Source organism: Mauremys reevesii, linkage group 4, assembly GCF_016161935.1.
Source record: "Mauremys reevesii isolate NIE-2019 linkage group 4, ASM1616193v1, whole genome shotgun sequence".
NCBI lineage: Eukaryota > Metazoa > Chordata > Testudines > Geoemydidae > Mauremys > Mauremys reevesii.
Window position 1 is genome coordinate 67,883,449 of NC_052626.1, and position 18,763 is coordinate 67,902,211.

General features: G+C 44.3%; 1 protein-coding gene and 1 long non-coding RNA gene across 5 annotated transcripts in view; one reads left to right on the forward strand and one right to left on the reverse strand.

Moving 5' to 3' along the window:
* ACTN1 (actinin alpha 1) overlaps positions 1 to 18,763 on the forward strand; it is a 142,780-nt gene that overhangs the window by 104,213 nt on the left and 19,804 nt on the right. For 3 of the 4 annotated variants that reach the window (XM_039534962.1, XM_039534960.1, XM_039534961.1), the window contains exons 8-12: positions 700 to 785; positions 8,504 to 8,596; positions 10,152 to 10,382; positions 12,122 to 12,269; positions 13,904 to 14,054. In XM_039534962.1, coding sequence (XP_039390896.1) covers positions 700 to 785; positions 8,504 to 8,596; positions 10,152 to 10,382; positions 12,122 to 12,269; positions 13,904 to 14,054 — 709 coding nt within the window. Of the gene's footprint in view, positions 1 to 699; positions 786 to 2,536; positions 2,623 to 8,503; positions 8,597 to 10,151; positions 10,383 to 12,121; positions 12,270 to 13,903; positions 14,055 to 18,763 lie in introns of all 4 variants that reach the window. The other variant, XM_039534963.1, reaches the window with a different exon arrangement.
* LOC120403630 overlaps positions 1 to 18,763 on the reverse strand; it is a 41,627-nt gene that overhangs the window by 6,464 nt on the left and 16,400 nt on the right. The window lies entirely within an intron of this gene.

Consider the following 18,763-nt stretch of genomic DNA (forward strand, 5'->3'; position numbering starts at 1 on the left):
TATAAGACTGTCTTGTCCAGGTGCTCCCAAAGAAATCTACCCCAGAAATAACTGGGTCTAGTTTTGGGAATGATAGAAACAGATGGTTAAGGCCATGCAGGATTTCTCCTGCTTTGTCAGAGTAGCTCTCCTTCCTAAAGGAATAGAACAAATGTGTGTACTTCTGCAGTGTAAATATCGATGGCTTGATCTTCAGAGGTGTTGAGTTCCCACTGACAGCAATGGGACTTGGAGCACTTGGCACCTTTGGAAAATCAGGCCATCCGTATGTTGGGGTGGTTTGAGGGGCAGGAAGAAACTCACCTCAAGAACTTTTAGGGGATGGAGGAGTTGAATTATGCTAAAACTGTAAACCCAACAACAGCCTATTGGTGCTTTGCTGGGTTCATCCCACTGATTCAACTGACAGCTCTCCCTTGGCTGGATCCTTCTAGAGAGGGATGAAATGTTCCAACATGAAATGTACTGCAATCCCATTAGGTTTGCCAGGGGCTAGATTACACCTCCTCTTGGGAGTTTTGTTGGTGAGGAAAGGGTTGCTGGGGAGGGTCAGGGAGTCCTGCGCAAAGAGTGTGCAGAGTAGGACTTCCCTGTGATACATGCGTGCCCCACACCAGGTGTCCTGGACCGTTCTGGCTCTCCTCCCTTGCTCTTCTCCCATCAGTCGATATGCTCTTAACTTCAGGTTTTTTTTGACAGACATTGTTGGAACTGCCCGCCCTGACGAGAAAGCCATCATGACCTATGTTTCTAGCTTCTACCACGCCTTCTCAGGAGCCCAGAAGGTATCGCAGGATTCCAAGCTCCCTCCACACAGCGCACCTGGTCCTGTTGCTAATGTCCAAACCTTTTTTCTTTCTCTCTCTCCTCTCTAGCTACGGGCATCTTTATATTATTTTTGGTAGAGTTGGCTGTTGGTTCAAAGTGGTGTCCCAAACATAATATTTTGAGGGGCAGGGATTGGGAGAGCATATGCCTACAGTCAGTGTACAGTAAAGCCACAGGGCTGTTGAGTGCGCATTAATCCTGTGGTACTGGGAGCTCTCCCATCAAGATTCTCTCTCAACTAGCTGAGCACCAGCTCCTGTCATACCAGTAGGACTAGAATTGGAAATCAAACCTAAATCTTTAACACACTGTTCCAGTGTGTAGGCCACCAAGCTTGCTCAGACACTACAGCATACCATCATCTGAGTTTATTTCTGATGAGCCACTTTTTTGCGAGGCTGGGGAATGTGGCTGGGCAGGAGGTTTAAGAAAGAGCACGGAGTGGCAAAGCTAACACATTCACTCACCCGTATACACATTCACTACACCTGAGCTACAGGGTCTGTAAGGCCTTGTCTACACTTCAGGGGAAATTCGATCTAAGCTACGCAATTTGAGTTACGTGAATAGCGTAACTCAAATCGACATAGCTTATATCTACTTACCGCCAGGTCCACACTACGCGATGTTGATGGGAGATGCTCTCCCATCGACTCCCCCTACTCTTCTCAATCCGGTGGAGTACAGGAGTCAACAGGAGAGCGATCTGCGGTCAATTTAGCAGGTCTTCACTATACACGGTAAATCAACCACCGATGCATTGATCACCGCTCATTGTTTTCCCCCCCCCCCCCCCCCAAAAAAAAAAAAAAAAGTGTAGACAAGCCTGAATTCTTCCTGATTCTCTTCACTTACTCCTTAGGCATCTGTGGAAGTATTTCTTCGACTAACTGAGCCACTGGAAGGATCATCCCAAATACCAAGCAGCCACTCCTGGCAGAGTTCAGCATAACACCTATTCCTTTTACATAGTGAATACAGCCCAGATTCAGCTCGGGTTTGAAGAGGTTATCTGACAGACCCTCTGGTGCTGTGGTTCTCGAAATAGAGAGGATCACATATTGCATCTGAGACACCTACTTTCCCTTTTTCTTTCCTCCCTTGTGACTGTGGTGGAGGTTGGACAGATGTGTCCTCGCTGTATTTTGCCAAGCAATTGCCTGCTGGTATGTAGTTACTTAAAGAAAATATTGCCAAGTGACACCTGATAAATCTCCCTCAAAAATCAAACATACGGTAACTGCTTCAGTGCCATAGGATTATGCAGCGCACACTGAAGCAGAGTGGGAAATACTCTGCAAGAAGGCAGTCTGATCTCTGCGGTGGCCTGGCCACTTAAGACTCACAAGCCTTTCAAGAGCAGACTCTTAAAATGCTAAAGCAATAAATAAATTTTATTCATTCTCATGGCTGGGTCAGGCCCACTGACTGTGGGGCTGTGAAAATATGTAATTTGGAGGTTGGCTAGGAACAAGAACTGGATGCTGGGAGGAGAAAGGGGTGGTACCACTTTGATCCACAGAGCCAACTCTGCTGGTCACTTTCTGATCCGAATTCCCAGCTCTCCGCATGGAAATCTATTTGGCCTGTCCTGCAATGCATGATGGGAAGTTTTCTCCCCCTCTCTCACGCCACCCATGACTGTTTATTTTATTCTATGTTCTGCTTCTTACTTTATCCTTTCAACCTCTTTTCCTTCTTTGCACAGATATTATAGGCCCGCTAAGGCCGGATGAGAAGGCCATTATGACCTATGTTTCATGTTACTACCACGCCTTCTCAGGTGCGCAGAAGGTGAGACATTACTCCTAACAAAACCTTCCCTCTTCTCTTCCCTGCCCCCCCGCCTCACCCAACAGTTAAGTCTCTGAGAAACATCCCAAACCTTTGGTCCATGAACAGAGAGGCAGGGAATCCCATGCACTGAGCAGTCTAACCACATACATAACTATTCTGGGATGTATGATCTTTAACCTGGCTGAAGAAGTTATATGAGGAAACTATGGATTCAGAAAGTGTTCTTTAAACATACTTCAGCTCTTTCCTTTATGCCTCTCTCTGCACCCGCTCCCATGTGGTGGACACAGGATTCCTGCCCAAGGTGGGCACAACCCCAGTGACCAAGCTAACAGGAAGAAATTGACCTTTGGACTCCATCACCCCTGACTGGATGAAGTGTATCTCAAAGCAACAAGCTTAATTTCCACCTGGTCAAGCATAGTCTTGTTCTGAAAGCTGATTAAGCTGGGACTGTTAAGGGTCTTATTTTGCAGCTGCCAGATTCCCTCCCTACTGAGCTCCCACTGGGTCAGTGGCCTCTTCCTGGGCCAATTTCCAACGATATGCGAACTACCTAAGAGAAAGTAGCCCATAATTTCCTACCCCTAGACAGTGCTCCAGCTGCGAGTTTCATCCCTAATCAGTCTCTATTGAACCACCTGAACTTCCCCTCTCTTACCCATGTCTCCTCTCCTGGCTTGTCTCCCTTTTGTTCTTTCCTTCCCACTCATTTGCCTCCCTTCACCAAACCACCTGTTTCTTCCTCCTGTCAGATTCTTTTTCTTCTGCAATATTTTCTTTAATTCTTTCTCTGCTTTTATTCCAAGCCCCTTTGCCTGGCACTGGGCCTACCCCCAAAGGAGCTGATTAGCCAGCTCAGAGATCCCTGCCTCTTACTGAGCAACAGTTTTCTAAAATGCCAATTTTCTAGTAGTGCTTTTTATAGGAGGAAAGCTCTGTGCACTGTTAAGTGTAGGTGTGCATTCTCCTCCTTCCCTCCCCCTCCAAGCTCAAGGGGATTCAGACCAGTAGTTTTAGAAATATGGTCCAAAGCTTGAGACTTAAGACTCCTCTCTCATTAACATGTCACAAACAGGACACAACTTTCCCTTCTTTCTCACAACCACTTTCTATAAAGGATACAGAGTCCAATTTTTCCCAAGGGAGAGCCATGCTGGCAGCATACTGAGCACCTCAGGGCTACATGTAATTTATATAAATCAGTTTTTATACCAAGATTCTACCCACAGGTTGCAGGTTCCACATGTAAAGAGCTAGCTTGAACTATAAGATTTTTTTTTTAATTTTTTTAAATCAAGCTGGAACATTGCATGCTGGGACCTGCTCTGTTTTATGCAAAATAGGTGCAGCTCTGGTTCCTAGTAAATTGCAAATGTGGTACTCCATTTGGACAGTGCTGAAGTAGGTTCACCTACTTGACATATATGGGTTTGGTATGAGGATCCTGGCTAGTAAATTATTTGAAACACTTCACAGCAGGCTCAGTGGAATACAAGCCAGCCATGCTTTCCCATAAAGACCATTCTCCCAGAGCCCATGCCAGACTAACCACCAGCCCCAGTATTTTCCAGTTGCCCCACACACAGTCCTTCAGTTTAGGCTGATGGCAAACCTCAAACGTGGGTAGAAGGTAAAAGAACTGGGTAGTTTCTGGTGGTGGTAAAGGTGCTGCCCCTCAGTCCTATGTTCTTCTCTTCTCCCGTCCCACTCCATCTTTTGAAAATATTTGCAGCAGCTCCTGTGCCCATTTCAGCAATTAGTACTAGTGCCAGGGCTTTTATCGATACTGTAAACAGAAACATTGTCTACTGCCACAATGTCTGAACCAAGTAATTAGAGTGAGAATTTGCTTCTTTGCTATTAAGGTTTGAATCCCATGTAGTCTAATATCAGAGGGGTAGCCGTGTTAGTCTGGATCTGTAGAAGCAGCAAAGAGTCTTGTGGCACCTTATAGACTAACAGATGTTTTGGAGCATGAGCTTTCGTGGGTGAATACCCACTTCGTCGGATGCATGTAGTGGAAATTTCCAGGGGCAGGTATATATAAGTAAGCAAGAAGCAGGCTAGAGATAACGAGGTTAGTTCCATCAGGGAGGATTGCCAATTGCTTGCCAACTACAAAACCAGTTTCTCCTCTCTTGGTTTTCACACCTCAGCTGCTAGAAGAGGGCCTCATCCTCCCTGACTGAACTAACCTCGTTATCTCTAGCCTGCTTCTTGCTTGCTTATATATACCTGCCCCTGGAAATTTCCACTACATGCATCCAACGAAGTGGGTATTCCCCCAGGAAAGCTTATGCTCCAAAACGTCTGTTAGTCTATAAGGTGCCACAAGACTCTTTGCTGCTCATGTAGTCTAACTGGCTTATAGGGAGGATTAAGAAAATTGATTAAATTGTCAATTTGCTAGCAACTTAACTATGACTGGAGGATAGGGTGTAGCTCCTTTTTGAAGCTCTGCCAGGGCAAGTCCTACATTTTCCAACTGTTGAGTGACAAGTTTAAAATCCCGGGCTAATACAGAGTGATTGCCGAGCATGACTCTCACTAGGTCTAGGAGCACAGTGTGTCTTTTTAAGCACTGCCGTCTCTTATTTGATTAGGTGACTTACTGTGATGTCGCTCCATTTTTCATTCAGATTTCTCATTACTGCTACCAGCCCTGAAGGGGAGGTCACATGATCAGCTTTCTGCTTCTTTCATTCTCTTATACTGAGTCTTGAAAGGTACAGGGGCCCCAGCCTGACATGACATTTGTGTGGATGGCTGCTTTTCCTTTAAATGATTTATATATATATATATAAAAATATGTGTGTATACTTGCTTTGATTGGTTTGCTTGTTTTCTAACTGCTTCTAACTTTCACAACACTAAACTGCATGGGTGTTTAACTACTGGTTGGGTTTAATATGTTTTAATATGTTGTAAAACTTGACTTTTGCAGTGAAATTTTCTGAATAACTTCTTGCCATTTTATAAAGTGTTTGTCTGGTATGCAGTGTTCTGGGGTGCTCTTGGGATCATGTGTTAGTCATAGACTGGTGGCCACATCACAGAAACCATTATGGTCCTAGATCGCTTTATTGACATTCTCAGCAGGGAGACCCAGGGTTGAATGGGCCATGGAGACCACTCCCCTTTCATCCCTAGAGAGGTAGATCCTCAAGGCCAGGATTGAGACACATGGACAAGATAATGTGGGCAAAGCTTATGGTGCCACTGCCTGTGTTGTATCTCTTCTGTGGCTAGAGTCTCTGGGACTATCAGTCCAGAACCTTTCAGGAGCAGCAAATTGTCCATAAACATTCCTTTAATAAAGGAACATGTGGTGAGCCGTCTAGACATTACGTAGATTATATCTACATTCCACTCCTTTCCTTAAACATCACTGCTGCTGCTCCTCTCCTGGGAGCACTGTTGGGAGCACAAATGGCGATCACATGGAACATTCTGTTGTCTAACCCTAATCACAGCAGGTCAGCACAATATATTGCCTGCAACTCTAGTAGTTGTAGCACTTTGTCTACTGTAATGCTCCTGCTGTTACTTGTAGTAACTGGATGATTTAGCGAGGAAATCCAGTGTAGGCAGGGCCACAGAGAAGCAGGGGTTGGTGTAGGGGAGAGAGAGACTGACTTCCAAACAAGCTAAACATCGGCAGTTGGGGATTTTTGTGTTTGGACACATGGACGCCCAAAATGTGGGGGGACTGGAGGAAATCTGCTATCAAACACATGTAAATATACCTGTTTAAAATGGAATCCCTACTGCTTAGTTGGCTGCTGCCCCAGCCGCATGTGAATAACAGGGTTGGAGAATTAACCAAAAAAAATCCCCACCACCCTGGCCTTGGGTCCTATAAAGTTTGAGGTGACCTCTCTCTCCCTCAAGTCACATTGGATGTAGGGACACGGGGTATGTCTTTTTGAGATATCACTTGATATCCTCTCTGTAAAGTCCACCTGGATGGCAAAAATGAGCCTTTGGTACCAGCCAAGAGGAAGTTAAAATCAAAACAAGAGAATGCTTTCTGACATTTTAAACTGTCCTGAGCACTTTTCATTTATACTTTTTACCGAAATGGTTCTTTCCGCTTTAAAGACCATTTCTACATGTTCTTATTAATGTAGCTAATATTTGTATACCTGCTAGCTGGCCTAGTTTAGCTATGGGAGAGATGACTGAACACACACTTTTTGAGCCTCTTCCCAATGACTAAGATCGCCAGTTCCTTTGGGACTGTGCGACTTGTACGTCATTTTGGAGCTTATGATTTTAATTGCTATTCTTGCTACCTCACATCTGCCGCCATAATGAGAGGATTTTTCTCCAATGACATCAGAGGCTGAATAAACAAATATTAAATTCCTTTTAAAAATAGATGTATGTTTAAACGTGCCAGTTATGAGCTCATTAAATGGTGGGCTATTTAGTGCTCCAGAATCACATGCACACAACCACTTTTGGTGTCCGTTCCACTTAGATCTAGAGCACCATGTAACTTACAGAATGTGAAAGCTGTAGATACACCATGTGCACTCACTCCTTGCATTGCTCAACAACAGTCTTCGGTTGGCCACTGGTGAGTGATGTAACGAGTTGGGATTGACTCCCTCTATAGGAAATCCTATCCCAGTTTCCGCAACCACCTGGAGATACCCACGTTGTGGAGGTAGGATGGTGATTGTATCTTTAGGGCTTCGGTGGGAAGAGATGAGGATGATGATGATGATGGCCTCTAGTGTACTACTATCTGGGCCAGAAAGAAAATGGCCCTTAAAGTTGTCTGCACAGCAGATGTTTTTCCAAGGACTCTGTCCACTCCCGAAGAAGGATCTAACTCTCCTTCATGGTCACAGGAGCTGTGCAGATACATGGGCAAGTAATGCCCCAAGAACAAGCCTCTTATATATTTCAAGTGTTAAGCACATGCTCTTGCTAATAATGTGGCACTCCAGAGTGGACTGTTCAGACCTTAGTTTGCAGCTGGGATTTCCATTCCTTGATCTAAGTTTCAACATGTCCAGTCTCCCTCAGAAAGCCACTGTAATAATGATACACCATTGCTCAAAAGACTTGATTTGGGGAAGGAGTCAGAGATGGAAATCCCGGTTAGATGGAAGGAAAGTCTCACTCTCAGCTGGATCATGAAAATCCAGATAAATGTAGGTCTGAATTAGCTGGTGGGGAAGGAAGGAAAGATTTCTCTATCCATCAGATACTTCTATGCCTTGAGATGGAATTGCACGTAAAGGATATCAAAGATTGTATATTGTAGGACAAGCTAGAAGATAGCTCAATTGTTAGACAGATTTTGGGGGGTAAGGAAAGAACAAATGTAAGTATTTTCTTAGAAATTAGGTAAAGACTCACCCAGAGTCCAGCATCGGGATCAAATACAAATAAACAGCACTTTCTTAAGGTTTAAGGAAGATTTCCCCCGGTTTGACACTTGCCATAGTAGTGCCCAGGCATCATAGATCAATTATTGGAGTTGTGGCTTTGAGCGTCTGCTTGTGGGGTGGAGAGGATGTCTTAGGCCGCTTATATGAATAGTTTCAGAAAAGACCCAGAACTCTGATTGCCCCAGAGCAGACAGGACTAGACTGCTGCATCAGTTGAGCATGGAGGCTGAATCCACTTGAATGCATTGCAGAGAGATGCTTTGCTGGGGAGGAAAAAAAATCAGTTATGGTAGAAAGTCAAATAAACTAAGTTTCCTGGACATGCTTTCAGACCAGAGATGGGCTGCTAGAGCCAGGGATGGGAGACTTTACCCTTCACCACAGGTACGTAGCAGGAGGCTAAACCACAAGTTTTGGGTTATGGTGTTTTGACACTTTTTCCCCTTCCTGTTTTGTCTCCTGTTTGACAGGCGGAAACAGCAGCCAATCGTATCTGCAAGGTGTTGGCAGTCAATCAGGAGAATGAACAGCTCATGGAAGACTATGAAAAGCTGGCCAGTGATGTAAGTATCCATGGTGCTGTCAATTCCTGGGCAGCGTTGTGTGTATTACATGTATTACTGTAGAGCCTCGGTCTTGGACCAGGACACTATTGTATTAGGCTCTGTACAAACACAGCACTGTGTTTTTAAACCTACAGACAGATCTCTAGTACTGTCGAATATATACCATCCCATGTTTCCTTAGAAAGTGTTTTCTTCCAATAAGTAAATATGAAAGACTCTGAACTATGTCAGGTGTCAAATGTAATATACTTTAAAATGGTGGCCATCCAGAGTGGAACAGCCTTCAGATTCTCAATTTTATTGAAAGAAATCATTGTATTACTAAAACTAAAGAGAAAAAAAGTCATTTTAAGAGAAGATGTGCAATATTGTACAACTTTATTGTGTAGTGTCTTTCATGCGTTAAGAGTTAAGTAAATCATAATGGGGAAGAGAAGTTAAAGGTGTAAGCAAGGAAGAAAATAAGCATCCACTAACATTTGGAAAGAGTCTATATAGGATAGAAACTGAAGCCTGTTCCAGATAGCAGGAGCTGCAGGGGAGAAGGCTCATGCGTAGAGAGTTATGAGACTGCAGAAATGACCATAGGAGGCCTGTGGTAGACAAGAAGAAGCAGCAAGTGGGAGAGCAAAGGGATAAGGTCCATAAGCAGGGTTGGAGGAAGACAATAAAGAACTTTGAGTACAAAGAGGACAGTTGTAAAATTGATCCTGAAATGAACTGGGAGCCACCACAGTTGTTTTGGGATGGATGTGATGAGATCCCACTGCATTGTAGGAAAGCATGTGGCAGCTTTCTGCTCCACCCGGAGCTGCCCATTGTTTTATCTCCCTGCTGGCTGCCTAGCAGCTGTTTGCTGTGGAAGACTATTCCCGGAGCTGTGCTGACTTCAAAGAAGCTAGAGTGGAAAAATGAAAATGGAGGCAGTAACTTCATTTCTACAGCGTAGACCCTTCTGTGTCAGAGAGGGCAAATCAGTTACAACAGTGTCGCCCCAACAGAGCTAAAACACTGACAGGCTTGCAGTATTTTTGAACCAAGCAACTGCCCTGTAAAGGTCTAGCATGATCTGAGAACAGAGTTTGGTCTTGATTTTGCAGAACTGAACTATGAATTAACCACATCAAGGCATTCTATGCTGTAATCGTGTGTAGGGTGCCCAGATAGCAAGTATGAAAAATCAGGACAGAGTGTGTGTGTGTGTGTGTGGGGGTGTTAATAGGTGCCTATATAAGAGAGAGCCCCGAATATCAGGATTGTCCCTATAAAATCAGGACATGTGGTCACCCTAATCGTATGCCTCAGCATGGTAGTCTGTACAGGGTAGATACCATAAGACTGTACTTTTACAAAGTGGTTGACAACCTGTTCTTAAACCAATTCCCTGCCTTTGGCAGAACCCTGCTGGCAACACCCAGTTCAAACATAAAGTGAACAGTCCCTACTAAGTTCTGAGGACACAAGTAGTTTTAACAAAACCTAAACTTGGGGCTTAATTTTTAATGATTTTGCAGCTATTCTGACTCCTCCCTCTCATCCTTGCTGTTTTCAGTTGCTGGAATGGATCCGCCGCACCATTCCCTGGCTGGAGAATCGGGCGCCCGAGAACACCATGCAAGCCATGCAGCAGAAACTGGAGGACTTCCGGGACTACCGTCGCCTGCACAAGCCCCCCAAGGTCCAGGAGAAGTGCCAACTTGAAATCAATTTCAATACCTTGCAGACCAAGCTGCGGCTCAGCAACAGGCCGGCATTCATGCCTTCAGAGGGGAAAATGGTCTCGGTGAGTGTGACATGCTAAAAGCGCAAGGCATCTGTCTACCCTTCCAAATCAAGCGTACTACTTTAGACCATATTATTTGTATTACCGTAGTGCCTAGGAGCCCTAGTCATGGATGAGGACCCCGTTGTGCAAATACAGAAGAAAAAGATGGTCCCTGCCCCAGAGAGTTTACAGTTCTTGAATAGAAGAACTTAAACTCCCATGTTTAAGAAGGATGAATTCAAACTGGAACAGGTTCAGAGACGGGCTACTAGGATGATCCGAGGAATGGAAAACCTGTCTTATGAAAGGAGACTGAAAGAGCTTGGCTTGTTTAGCCTAACCAAAAGAAGGTTGAGGGGGGATATGATTGCTCTTTATAAATATATCAGAGGGATTAATATTAGGGAGGGAGAGGAATTATTTAAGCTTAGTAACAATGTAGACACAAGAACAAATGGATATAAACTGGACACTAGGAAGTTTAGACTTGAAATTAGACGAAGGTTTCTAACCATTAGAGGAGTGAAGTCCTGGAACAGCCTTCCAAGGGGAGTAGTGGGGGCAAAAGACATATCTGGCTTTAAGACTAAGCTTGATAAATTTATGGAGGGGTTGGTATGATGGGATAGCCTAATTTTGGCAATTATTTTGGCAATTATTTTGGCAATTGATCTTTGATTATCAGCAGGTACGTATGCCCAGTGGTCTGTGATGGGATGTTAGATGGGTTGGGATCTGAGTTACTACAGAGAATTCTTTCCTGGGTGCTGGCTGGTGAGACTTGCCCACATGCTCAGGGTTTAACTGATCGCCATATTTGGGGTCGGGAAGGAATTTTCCTCCAGGGCAGATTGGCAGAGGCTGTGGAGGTTTTTCGCCTTCCTCTGCAGCATGGGGCACGGGTCACTTGCTGGAGGATTCTCTGCAGCTTGAGGTCTTCAAACCGCAATTTGGGGACTTCAATAACTCAGACATAGGCTAGGGGTTTGTTATAGAAGTGGATGGGTGAGATTCTGTGGCCTGCATTGTGCAGGAGGTCAGACTAGATGATCATAATGGTCCCTTCTGACCTTAAAGTCTATGAGAAGATGAGACAGACAGGCATGAGAGAAGTGTGGCCATGCCACCCTCGTTTTCAATATGAACCACTGGTCTCTGAATGTAGGACTCCATCCTGATCAAAGCAGTTAGATCAGGATGGGATATTTGCTCACTGGGACCTGTTGTCCTCACACAGACTATTCCTGCACATTAAGGTGGGAGTGGCGGTCCAGTCTCTGCTTCTCTGTGTACAAATTAGGTCCGGCCTTCGGGCTCCCGGCTAGCTGACAGTGAAATCTGTGATTGGGTGAACACTGGGTCCATCTGTTTTGAGGCCACAAACTAATTTTTATTGACCTCTTCAAGGAAGGAATGATCAAAGAGGTTTTTTCGTATTAGGAGGCATGTGACTGCCTCTCATGACATTTCACTGCATTCATAGATAACATGCTGTGAGTGGAAGTGCTTCACAGAGTGTCTCTTTTGAGTTCCGTGTTTCTGACCTGCTAAATGCACTCCATCTGGTCAGATCATCAGCCTGCTGCAAATCTACATCTCATGACCATGGAGCCAAATTCAGCCTCCTGTTGCTACAGAGTGATTGGAAGCCTATGGTCCGCTTGGATGAATGCTCAAAGCATGATGCTGAAGAACATTCCCAATCTTCTGAACCAATCCCTTCCTCTCATGCTGCTGTACCTTTTACATCACTGCAGGACATAAACAATGCATGGGGAGGCCTAGAACAAGCTGAGAAAGGCTATGAGGAATGGCTGTTGAATGAGATCCGAAGGCTAGAGAGGCTGGACCACCTGGCTGAGAAGTTCCGGCAGAAAGCTTCCATTCACGAGTCCTGGACAGATGGTAATGCCAATCCTAATGCTTCCTTCTGAAAGCATTTTGCCTCTGAAAACGTGCCATTGCCTGTCTGAAGATAGAGAGGCCTGGGTGTCACAGGAGTGATTTGTACTGGTCTTTCACATCTAGATTAGAGCTGAGCAAATAATTGGTTCAGTAGTCAAATCAATAATTTTTTGGTTAGTTTTGAATTGAAACTGAATGTTATGTTTTCTTTTTCTTTTCTTTCTTTTTTTCCCCCCATGCTGGGGGGAGGGGGAAGTGGATGGGAAAAAACAGAGAAATGTTAATTTAAATCAAACAAAATACTTTGAATGTCGATCTGAAGGGGCAGTTTCTAAACAAATGTTGATTTGGATTGACATTTCATTTTGAAAGTGTCACTTTGAAAAGAAAAGTTGAAACAAAATGTTGAAATGTTTCTATTTTTTTTTTTTCAGCTGAAGGTATTTGTTGAATTCAGCCTGAATTTGTGAATGGTTTTGGTGGCCTGAAAAATGCATTTTCAGCTAATTTACTATTTGCCAATAATAATAATAATAATAAATAAATCACATGGCTCTAATCTATACTAAACTGGACAGGTCCAAGACTGTAAGGGTAGAGAGTGCTGCATGTGGAAATGTAGATCATTTGGCAGAGCTGGAGGGAGGTGCTTATATTGCAGCTGGCAAAGCTGTTGTTTGGCTCACGCCAGTTGTGTGTGTGAGTGATTTTCATGAGCACCAACTCCACTTACATTTTTAAGGAGAAAAAATAATGTGAATGTTAGTATTGAGAAGAGATTCAAGTCTAGGAAAATAATAACATAATGAAATAGCACCGAAGGACTATATTCAGGGCCCCATTGAATTAAGTCTTCTACAAACAAGAATGGCCACCACATAGAGCATGAGTGTCAGTACACCTCTATCTTCTGAGCTGGAAAACTACTGGTTGGCCTGTGGCAAATATATACTTTTGGTGTTATGCCTGAAATATATAACCTGCTTCATTACCCCTCCGGAACCTCTCTGGCAGTGTGGTTACAACTATGTTCCATAAAATATATTCTCTAACTAAAATATATTAGTGTGGCCACATTCTGATTATGTAGCCATCTCCCCCTTGTGGCCACATAGACTCATACACTTTAAGGTCAGAAGGGACCATTATGATCTTCAATCTAGTCTGACCTCCTGCACAACACAAGCCACAGAATCTCACCCACCCACTCCTGTAACAAACCCCTGACCTATGTCTGAGCTATTGAAGTCCTCAACTTGTGGTTTAAAGACTTCAAGGTTCAGACAATCCTCCAGCAAGTGACCTGTGCCCCACGCTGCAGAGGAAGGCGAAAAATCCCCAGGGCCTCTTCCAAGCTAGAGACCGAATCTGGGACCTAGTGTGACTGACGGCACTTGGTTGAGCAGCGCTGTTGGCAGTTAACATTTGATACTTACAATCCAAGAGACTCATCTGAGACTGAAAAGTGTGACTCTCCAAATTGACCTGTCTTGATTGCGGGAGTGTTCAAAGGGTTACATTTGGAGTAGTGGTGGGTCCACCATTGGAGTGTAAGCTAGTTGGCCTGAGCATGGGCATGAAGAATCCATGCTGACATTGGGTTTCATTCTCCTGTCCTTTGGCTCCCTCTGTAGGTAAGGAGGCAATGCTGCAGCAGAAGGATTATGAAACTGCTACCCTGTCAGAGATCAAGGCCCTGCTGAAGAAACATGAGGCCTTTGAGAGCGACCTAGCTGCTCACCAGGACCGTGTGGAGCAGATTGCTGCTATTGCACAAGAACTCAAGTACGGTTGCCCCCTGCTGCATTTGCTTTTCTAGGAGCTAGAATGGGGACCTTGAAGGCTAATCGGCTTTGCTGTCCTGCCCAGCACAATCATAAAACAATCCCTGTTAAGATTTAGAGTGCAGGAATGTAGGAAAATCCCAATGCCCCTGTCCTCTGATCAGGGGGCAGGAGGGGTTGAAACATGAGAGAGGTATAGGTTAAGAAACTCTCTCTGTGGGGAAGATTAGTAGTGGTAAGATAGGAGCATATGCTTGATTCTGAAAGGGGATTCCCACCCTTTTCCACCTCAGTGTGCTGCCATTAACTCTTCCCTGAAGAGCCTGGTCCTCTTCCTGCTCCTGCTGGATTTCATAACGGTTGCTGTAGCGCTATTGCAGTTTTTCAGGATGAGGAATAGCTTTTTTGGTGGTGGTCATTGTTGTTTCTATTCTCTTCTTGCTATCTTAGAAAGGGCAACCAGGAAGCTACCCTATAATCCTTTTCCCTCCCTCTCATATATCAAGCTCTGCTTCGTCTGCCAGGGAGTAGAGATGGACCCATCAATCACAGATTTGTATGACATGACTTGTATGATTTCAAGCAGGTGCCATTGTTAGGCTCCTGGGACCTATGCAGGTGAATAAGGCTCCACACTTCCAGGAGTCCTGCACTATATGCCTGGCCTGGCAGCTAGAGCACGGTCCACACTCCTGACTGACTCCAGTGCCAGTGAGTCCCAGCACAGACTGAATTTCCTGACTGCCTTCCCTTGCTCCTGCTTGGAATGCTGCACTTCAGCTGTACTTCCTAGAGGGGGTGACGCAGGGGTCACAAGGGAAGTGGAGCCTCATCAGTCAGGGAAGCTGGAGTGTGTGATGGCCACAGTTTGAGGGCAGTTTGTAGGCATGCAAGAGCTGGTCAATAGCATGTGAGGAAGAGAATTAGCTGGGGCTGCATAAGGACCAGGACAACTTGGGGTTGGCTCATTTCTGTAATATTGAAGCATAAGTATCCACCCCATCTTCACCTGACCAGCCTGACTGGGGTAACAGCCGCATTTTTGGGGGTGGGGAGCTGTTTTCTTTACAAGATCAGGCTTATTGGATCAGTCCTTCACCAGCAGAGATTTTAGGAATTGCCCCCTTGTCCAATTCAGGAGGTACCTCAGAAGGAGAGGAGGGCCAAGTTACTTCTCAATCCCTTTGAGCAAAGATTAGAACTAAGGCCAGCTAGTCCATAGGAATTAAAGTGATCCTCCACTTCCAGAGTGCATGCTGCATGTTAGCCAAGCACCCAAAGCAGTTAAATCTCTGATTGCAGCAGAGAGAGAGATTGGAGAGCCCTGGTCCTGAGATGGAAGAGATCATCCCCTTTCAAGCTGTGTGAAATGCAGGAGGGAACAGAGGGCTCAGCGCACATCCCAAAAACCAACCTCAGGACTGGCATCAATTGCTGTTTGTTAGCAGCCTCAGCGAAAAGAGGCCAAGTAACAGAGCATGGATGTTGAGCTCCCCTCTCTTCTGGAGATATTCTAACAAGCCAAGGTTGAGACATGTTGGTTGTGTGGTCTGGAGGAAGCCTGCCCTGCTGCTGTCTCTGCTGGGCTTGTTCAGAGGATATAGGAGAGTTTCACTATCCAGCACTTTCAAGTGTTGTATTCACTCAGTCAAGTCAATTATCCTACCCGGCATTCAGGATTCTCTGCTGCATGGCCTGCCTCCTGCCCCAGACACTTCCCAGGCTGGGTGTCATCAAGCTGCTCTCTTCCTTTCCTGCTAAGTGCAGAACCAAGAGAGAGATGGGTGTGCTCTTCTGCCTCCTCACTCTTACAGAACATTGCCCCATGAGTATGGGCAATGCCCCATTGCAGGCAGTGCACTCTAGAGCAGGGGATATGGCAAATCAATCCACATTTTAATCCTGAGGTTATTGTTCTGTGCACCTCAGCTGCTCCTGTATGTTCCTCATTTCCCAAAGGGTGCCTGCAGCACTCTACATCCATTAGCATGGTTTCTCACTCTTTGAATCCACAGTGAGGACCTTCTCAGCCCCATCTCCTATATACAAGAAGTAGGTATTTAGGCAGCATGGTGTTCTGAAGTGGAATGCATTTGGCATGGCTATTTACTCGAAAACCACCAACTCCCAACTTGGACTGAAGTCTCAGCTTTTCTCTCCCAGCCCATTTGCCCATATCTTCCCAACCTGCACCATTAATTGGAAAATAGTCATGGGAAGGTAGCTAGGGAGGAGAGAAGGAAGAGGCTAGGAAGAGGGAACTAGGAGGGAAGGGAACTTAGCTTAGGGAGCTAGGAGGAGGGGGAGACAATCGAGAGGTCCTAGAGCAGGGGGACAAATTACTACACACTGAGAGGAGAGGGGAGTAACAAATTTTCACGCCAGGGGGGGGAAGGGGAGGGGAACAGGACAACAGAAGAGTACTGTGTCCCTAGAGAGTTGGGGTAAGGGAGTGAGAGGAGCCCAACAGGAAAGGGAAAAGAAGGATGTTGGAGGAAAAGAGAAGGGAGAAAGAGGAAATGGAGGGAAAAAGAGGAGGGAAAATGGGAGGAACTGGAGCTCCTGGGAGGAAAAAAAGAAAACTGGGGGAAGGAATAACAGAAACATGGTGGAACGGTATAGAGTATGGAGGGGTTGCAAGTATGGAAAGAGTGGTATAGGGGGAGTAGTGGTGTGGTAAAGGGGGTAAGTAGCATAGTACTGTATATCAAGAATGAGGTGAAATGAGAGGTGCACTGCAATGCTGCAAATCAAAAAGAAGAAAAATAAATGAGCACTTGGTCAGGTGATAAAGAGGTGCTTTACCCCGGGATTGTGATGGGAGTAAAATAGAAGAGAAGTCACCCGGGATAGAGAGGGAGGGAGAGACTAAGAGGGAGATGGATTTAGGAGGAAGATGACTTAAAGAATGGGGATTATATTTTAAGGGAAATAGATTAATAAAACTTGGGGCTACAATAATATAGGGAAAATATATTTTAAACAAATGCTTAGCTGAAATATCTAATAAATTGATTTTTGATTTGATTTAGATTTGTGGAATTTTTTTGGATGATTTTTTTGTTTGATTTGAGGACCTTGTTGAGGACATTTGTGATTTGATTTGAGGATAGAGGGAATGATCATGATGTAAATAAAGGACAAGGGAGGAGGAGGTTCAATATCATAATCAAAATTAAGGGTCAACTAAATATTCAAACTAAAATTTTTTTACTAAATTCTAACAGTTTTTAGGGACTAAAGGGACTATTTTACTGGGGGTTACTTCAGGTTGAAGTTGGGGGGCTGGGCAGGTTGAAGTTGCAGAGGGAAGTGAGAGCAGTGCAGGGAGAAGGAGAAGGGATGGAGGTAGCAGTTTTAGAGTTTTAGGGGATGAGCAATGAGTTAGAGGAGGGATTAAGAGAAAGAAAAAAGAAAACAGGAGAGGAAGGAGGGAGGGGGACAGAAGGAAAAGGAGAGGGAAACCTGAGCAGGAGGAGAGAGAAGGAAGGTGAGAAAGATTAAGAGGGAGGGGAAAGGTGATTGGAGTGGGAATAAATAAAAAGATTTTTTAAGAATACCAATATAAAAAAAAAAAAAAGAAAGAAGAAGAGGTGGAACGCTTAAAACTTAAAACGGAATGGAGGATAATCTTAATCTTGGAATGGCACAATATCTGAGGGAATCTAATCGTCTTTAATGTAATGATGAAAGGCTAAGAATAAGGGAGAGAGAAGATGGGGGATAATGGAGATGGGGGGAGGGGAATGGGTATCTGGTATCTGGTAGAGAAGAAACTTGAAAGCGGTAGAAATAGGAGAGGGAATATCGGGAAGAAATCGGAGGAATTATAGAATTAAAGATATTCCCATTTAATTCCCTAATAAATTAATATATTAAAGATAAAATTTAATAATAATGTAATTAGACTGACTGAGAGGGGAAAAGCTATAAGAAAAAATTATAGGGGAAATAGTGAAAGGGAAGTAGTAGGCCAAATAGTATAAAATCTGTTAAAATAAAATCTCATAAAAAAGTGTAAAAAAAAAAGGGAGAATGGATGGAGTGAAAATGAGAGGTGCATGGGATATGGGAGAGATGTTAACATGATCACCTTTGTTGGTAGAGTAACAGATTTTTCCTTTTTTGAGAGAGAGAAGTATTTTGGATTATATTTTAGGATCTCAAGATGGATTGGAATATCGGAGATGATGCTTGAATTATGGGTTGTTGAAAAAGAAAAATGATATAAAAAAAAAAAGATGGGGATTGGGAAAGGAAAAAGAGGAGGGAGGAGAAAAGGTGAAAGGGGAGGGGGGCAGAGGGTTGTATTGAAGGGTGGGTTCAGGGGTTGGAGGGGTGTTCCTCTTTTATTCAATTTTTGTCGGTTTTATTTATCAAATTATTTATTGCTGACCTGGGGACCAAACTTAGGAGAGGACAGATAAAGGGATGAATTATGTGGGGGGGATAGAATATGGGGAGGAAGGGAGGGTGATTATGATGATGATTTATGGAGTGTAAGTAATGATGAGTATTAGTATGAAGATGTAAAGAGTTATAGTAGGTGGATGAAATTGTGGGTTTTTTAGTTAAGGTTAAAAGCTGGGGGAACTAAGGTTGGAGGTTGGGGGGAGAGGAGGAGGGAGGAGGAGGAGGGAGGATGGAGATGGATATGGATGAGTGAATGATGTGCTAAATAAAAATAAAAAAGCTATTGCATTAGGCGAG